At 33.6% G+C, this 7109-nt stretch overlaps 1 protein-coding gene across 1 annotated transcript; it reads right to left on the bottom strand.

Moving 5' to 3' along the window:
• Positions 1–1135: 1135 nt before the first annotated feature.
• LOC127728933 (zinc transporter ZIP1-like) lies at positions 1136–2098 on the bottom strand. Its single transcript, XM_052236511.1, has one exon. The coding sequence runs from the start codon at positions 2096–2098 to the stop codon at positions 1136–1138; it is 963 nt and encodes a 320-aa protein (XP_052092471.1).
• Between the last annotated feature and the right edge of the window lie 5011 nt (positions 2099–7109).

Below are 7109 nucleotides of genomic sequence, written 5' to 3'. Positions count from 1 at the left end.
ATGAGGTCAAGGTCAAATAAAACCTGCCAGATTGCCATTTACACCGTAAAATGTTTGCATACACCAAACATAGTTGACCTAATGCATACAGTATTAGAAAAACAGACCAAAACACAAAAAAAACTTAACTTTAACCACTGAACCATGAAAATGAGGTCAAGGTCAGATGAACCCTGCCAGACAGACATGTACACCTTAAAATAATTCCATGCATCAAATATAGTTTACCTATTGCTTATATAGTATCTAAGAAAAAAAGTTAACCAGGAAAACTGAACATTGACCAATGAACCATGAAAATGAGGTGAAGGTCAGATGTTACCTGCCAGACAGACATATACACCTTACAATCATTCCGTACACCCAATATAGTTGACCTATTGCTTAAAGTTTAAGAAGAACAGACCAAAACACAAAAAACTTTAACTTTTGCCACTGAACCATGAAAATAAGGTCAAGGTCAGATGACACCTGCCAGTTGGACATGTACACCTTACTACAATCATTACATTCACCAAATATAGTATACCTATTGCTTATAGTATCTGAGATATAGACTTGACCACGAAAACTTAACATTGTTCACTGATCCATGAAATGAGGCCGAGGTCAGGTGAAAACAGTCTGACATGCATGAGGACCTTGGAAGGTACGCACATACCAAATATATTTATCCTATTACTCATAATAAGACAGAAATTAACATTACAAAAAATCTTGACTTTTTTTTCAAGTAGTCACTGAACCATGAAAATGAGGTCAAGGACAGTGGACATATGACAGACGGAAACTTCATATCATAAGGCATCTATATACAAAGTATGAAGCATCCAGGTCTTCTACCTTCTGAAATATTAAGCTTTTAAGAAGTTAGTTAACGCCGCCGCCGCCGCCACCGGATCACTATCCCTATGTCGAGCTTTCTGAGACAGAAGTCGAAGGCTCGACAAAAAAAAAACAATAACCGCAAAATTAAAGGGTGAAAGTGGCGATACACTGGCATATTTTTTTTTGTATTTAAGTCAAGAATAGAGCGAGTCTTAAGAATAACAATAATTCAGTTATGAATTATAAACAGCGCAGACATACACATAAACCCCACAAACAAAAACAATACTTTTATCATTCGTTTTTCTCAATTACTAAATTCATGTTGAAGTATTTCGAAAAACGTAACATACAGGAAAGTGCCGCAAGCCAGTCCCTCCAAAATTCCTATTGCTAATGAAGGTGACGATCCAACTCCCAATCCATCTACGATCAACCCGATAGCAACTCCGATTGGAGAAGCCGCAGAAAAGATCAACAGTGATCTCAACGATGCACAGTACGACAGAGAACTCTGAGATAGTGCGAGTCCTAGGCTAAAAGATATGACTCCTTTGTGGATAACAAGACCGGTAAAAATCTTGAGAATAGACGATGTCTCTGTCTGCAGTCCTACGGCAAGTCCTTCAAAAACTGAATGCAGAGATAAAGCTAAAATCAGCAAAATTGATCTGAACACAGAATTGTCGGTCTGTGATGCATGCATTTCAGCCGGTGATATCTTATTCTGAACTGCGCTCGGTCTTCTCATTGTTGTATTGTATTGTTTTAAACCTTCAATGGAAGATTCAGACATATTCATACGGGTTCTTTGTTCTTCTGATGAAGAAAGTCTGTTTGCATCGTTTTCGTTCCGCTCGGTCATTTCAAAAGAAGATTCGTTTATAAGAGTAAGATGACTATCTTCGGTTTCCTCTGTGTTTTCTATATACTCTTGGTACGTCATGACCAGCTGTTCCGTGGCTAACATGCACAATAAACCAATCACCATTATAAACTCTGATACTGGGTACTCTGAAAATATCTCTACGTCCTTTAACTGATCTTCCAGGATCAAGCGTGTCTCAACAAGTAAATGTAATAAACACGTAGCAAGGAAAACGCCAGCAGCAAAACAGCTCAGGATACTTATCACAAGATGAAAAGTTTTGGATTTTTCTTTCGTTTTCTCTTTAAAATGCCAAATCCATTTGATAGGTATAAATCCTAGGACAAATGAAATTAACAACAATCCAAACAGTATCAACACTTTAACAATTTTTACTTCCATTGTCAAAATTCACGTAAAATATAGTTTTAAAATCTTTTTAACTACATGTATGTTACACTTATCATAACCGATGATGTATCTTTTGTATACTGTCCTCATTTATATAACGTGTAAATATATGGTCAAGATTACTAAATATTTGAATTGTAAAGACGTATATAATAATTATTATAGAAATATCTGGCAAATCAAATAGACGTCTGTCCGGTTAGTTTTTATTATATTCTCTGACAAAGGGGGACATTACAAAGGACAAAGAACGAAAGATAAATTTCGTTTGGGATAAATTAATAAACTAACTAAATCTTCAATATAATTTAAACGTGTCGCTACTTCTGAGCTTAATTTATGGATAATCACAATTACTAATTTTATAATATCTATACACCCAAAGAGTTTGGTTTAAATAGATTCAGTAGTTTCGTCGAAGATCTTTTAAAATGGTGATGACGGAAGGATTGCAACAGCTTATATGATCTTAAACGGGTCAAGAAGAGCTAAAAAGCGGTACCATACATCGATACCGAGACTTATCTAGTGTTATAGTAGTCTCAGATCAAGAATGTTACTGGAAACGGATCACTGAAAAATTAAAAGTTTCAACATCTGGTAAATTTAGAAATTAGACTGAAAATAGGTGAACGAAAATTTAAATGAACTGTTGACACAGAGATATGTCTCGCCTGTCCACATAAAATCAGAAAAAGACAATCTGATAGACATCAACATTGCTTATTAATTCAAAGTCGCTCGACCATGATCTTGTGGGCAGGGCATAAAAATGGTCGACAAACTGAGATGTACTGATAGTAATGCAACTTTATACAAAATATCATTGATCTGTCACAAACTGACTTAAAGCAGAAAAGTTAACATTGAAGATTGCTAATTAATTCAAAGTCACTGGACCATGACCTAGGGGACAGGGACTCGAATAGTCATCACATTGATATGTACTGATAGTAATGCCACTTCATACAAAATTCCACTGATCTATCACAAGTATATCCTATCAAACTAACTTAAGCAGAAAACTTAACATTGAAAATTGCTTATCAATTTAAAGTCACTGAACCATGACTTAGGGGGGGCAGGGCCTCAAAACAGTCGTCTAACTGATACGTACTGATAGTAATGCAACTTCATATTAAATATTAATGACCTATCACAAGTAGTTCCTATCAAACTAACTTGAGCAGAAAACTTAACATTGGAAATTGCTAGTTTATTCAAAGTTGCTGGACCATGACCTACGGGGCAGGGCCTCGAAATAGTCGTCAAACTTATATATATATACTGATAGTAATACAATTTTACATTACATATAAATGATCTATCACAAGTAGTTCCTATCACTAACTTAAGCAGAAAACTTAACAATTGTTGACGCCACCGCCCCAGCAGTCACTGTCGCCTGAAAAGCAACCCCTGTGTCTCGTTTTCCGCACATTTCGTCGCAGGGGAGACAAAAAAAAAAGCTTTGTGTTATAACAAACATCAAACCTTAAGGTATATTTTAAAAATACTTCTAAAGTTTTAATATTTGTTGTATCACGAAGCTTTTTTGTTGTTATTCAAACACACCTACTCTGTTGGTATGACCAGAATAAAATTGAGAATGGAAATGGGGAATTTGTCAAAGAGACAACAACCCGACCATAGAGCAGAAGGCCACCAATGGGTCTTCAATGTACTAGTAATGGATTTCTTACTAGTAATGGACTTCTGGTATGACTTCTTACTAGTAATGGACTTCTGGTATGACTCATTAGAAAGGTATTTCACTTTACCAATATATTTTATTTTTTTGGTACTGTGAATTTTGAATGTTATTATATCAATCTTTTATCTTTTTATCTTCTGTGGAATTTATGCTTATGCAGATCCAACTGTATTTGCACCTACCATAATCTACTCTTTTTTGAAAATTTGTCTTTAGTTTAAAGTTTAAAATCTCGAAGCTCCATACTATAATTTGATTATAAAAACGTATACTAGATGCAAATAAATGGAGAATGTGTCCCCATGGACACAGATGATGCCCCCGCTTGCATACAACATTATAAAGGGACATAACTCAAGAACAATAAAAGTGACGCTACCCAAATTTGTACTGATCTTAGTTTTGTGGTAATAAGTATTGTGTATAGGATTCGTGTTTGGTTGGGGCAAACTTAATTAAGTTACAGAACGGAAACTAAAAATTTTGCAATTTTTCGATTTATAAAGGGATGTAACCCAATAATGGTTAAAGTGACACTACCCAAATTCAACTTGATCTGTGTTTTATCAGTGGAAGGCAAAATTAAACATTGCATTGTATAAAGCATAGATTGTAGTTGATTCAACTATAATCATGGACAAAGGAAGATAACTCCAATTTTAAAAATTACTTGAAGAATGACATCGATATTTTTAGAAGAAAAAAATGAAAAATTCAAACTTGATCTGTGTATTGTGTATAAGTTTCATAACATTTGGTTGAGGCAAACTTAAGTTAGAGAACGGAAATGAAAAATTTTGCAATTTTTCCATTTATAAAGGGGCATAACTCTAGAACGGTTAAAGTGACACCACCAAAATTCAAACTTGATCTGTGTTTTGTGGTAATAAGCATTTTGTATAAGTTTGATAACATTTGGTTGAGGCAAACTTAAGTTAGAGAACAGAAACCAATTTTGGGATGTATGGACGTCCAGACAGACAGATAAGGGTAAAACTTAATGACCCCTCCGCTTCGGCGGGGGCATAAAAAATCCTAAACCATGTGCCTACATTATACTTTTAAAGCCCATAGAAACAGATGTAAACAGATGTAAACAATTCAAATATACCAGGAACATATATATTGACAGAATATACCAACTTGGTCATGATTACGCTCTTTTAATAATAAAATTAAGGAGGTTCATTTCTGTTGTTTAATTTCAATCTGATACCAGCCTGCATAAAATAATAGGCTCTATATTTAGAGTCTGTGTCATGCACAGGGATATAAGTGCATCTTCAACAAAAACCACTCTCCAATATGGTAGATCTCAACATTTTTGCCACTGTCAGATTTTTCTCTAAAGTGGTTTTCAAGATAATAGACAAAAGCTGTATTTTACCCTATGTTCTATTTTGAGCCATGTCAGCCATGTTGGTATAGAGGCAGGATCATCTAAAACGTTTTTAAACAAGATACCCCAATGATGATTGTGGCCAACTTTGGTTCCAATTAGCCCAGTAGTTTCAGGGAAGATTTTTGCAAAAGTTAACAAATGATGACGAAGGTTAGATGACTGGCGCCAACTGATGAGAATATCTCACTTGGCTCTGTGGGCCAGGTGAGCTAAAAATCAAGTAATTATATCTTTCATCATTGTTGGTTTGCTCAACTATTCCAAAACAACTTCTTTCATGTAAATCTGTCATGTCAAAAACTGTCTTCTGGTCAAGTGAACTAGACAAAGAACTTTGACTAAATTTGCTTAACAAATCAGAATTTTCTCATTCCTGAAAAAGATCAGTGTGTCAATAGAAAAATAACAGATGATTAAATGTCATGGCAGAGGTCAAAATTGACTGTATTATACTGTTTATATCTATTTATCAAAATTGAACAAATTTTGAACATGTATAACAGTTTTTGTTGAAATATATTGAGTTATTTTAATGTTAGATTGAATGTTATAGGTTTTTAAATATAGGTATTGAGTTTCATGCTCGAGACATCTTACTGTGACTTGACTGTAAGTGTTGCTCTCCACCTCAAAAATTACTTACTATCACCTTTCTTATGACAATTACAATAAAAGAAAGTATAGAAATTCTTATCATTTTCAAAATTTCAATGAAGTGGAATTCAAGTCTAATAGGATTGTAAGTATGCTTTATTTCATCATGTTTCACTTTCACCACTGGACTGTAGTTTTCTACAGCAGTTTGTTAAAATTTCTGATCAGTTGAACAGTTAAGATTGATAAAACAAATTGCATTTTGGTCAGAATTTTGAATAAACTGCAATAGCTGGAGAGCAACACTTACAGTCAAGTAACAGTAAGCTGTTTTAAAGTTATTCAAGCAATTGCAGTACAAGTATACAGAATCTTTTTTGCCAAATGAATATAATAATTCTGTTATTTATTTTCAGTTTTTTTTTGTCCAATTAGTATTCTTCCAGCTGTTAATTTTTTCATGTCCATGCATGAACTACCAAATATATTGTACCAATAATGATAATAAAATGTGTATTTTTTTCATCAAGTTACACCTCCCATGTAAGAATTTGTGTTCAAACTACTATGCATATCTTACAAAAAACATATATATCAATTTACTATCATTTTATGGAAATAATACCTCAATAAAAATTAAACTGTAAAAAAAATTCTTATAGATTAGGGCAACAATTGTTACATGAAGCAAACATGAATGTTGATTACTAAAACAAACTTCATGAGAACTGTTTTAACACCAACAGAAACACCCCCTTAAAAACGGTATACCTAATAGGGTTTGTGAAAGAGAATATCCGATTTACATCCTGGTCCTTTGGTCTCTGGCGGATAGTTGTCTTAAGGGCAATCATACCACAACTTATTTTTTTAGACACTGTTTCTAGTGATTTGGCTCAAGGCAAATGCTCTCAATATAAATAATTAAGTTCAGAAATGATATTGTTCATTGTTGATCTATGGACAAATTGTGATATAAGGAAATGCTACACACAAAAATGCTAGTTAATTCTAATTAGTTGCATATTTATCCCATAGCATTTTTGCTTTAACAAAATCATTACATTAAAATATTTTTAGAATTTACAGTATTTTAGCCTTCATTTGAACAACATGGCTCATTCCAATTTGACATTTCTGAATAAATAAATAATTTACTCCTCACTACCCAGGCAAGATAAACTGCAGCAAACAAAGGCTAGTCTCTATTTACATTTGTCCTACTCTAACTGGATATGGGCCTACAAATACTATGCTATTCTAAATGCTGTGTAAATAACTTAAATAATGTA

This window comes from Mytilus californianus, unplaced genomic scaffold (genome assembly GCF_021869535.1).
Source record: "Mytilus californianus isolate M0D057914Y unplaced genomic scaffold, xbMytCali1.0.p SCAF_2, whole genome shotgun sequence".
Classification (NCBI taxonomy): domain Eukaryota; kingdom Metazoa; phylum Mollusca; class Bivalvia; order Mytilida; family Mytilidae; genus Mytilus; species Mytilus californianus.
This window is presented reverse-complemented; position numbering and strand designations above follow the sequence as displayed.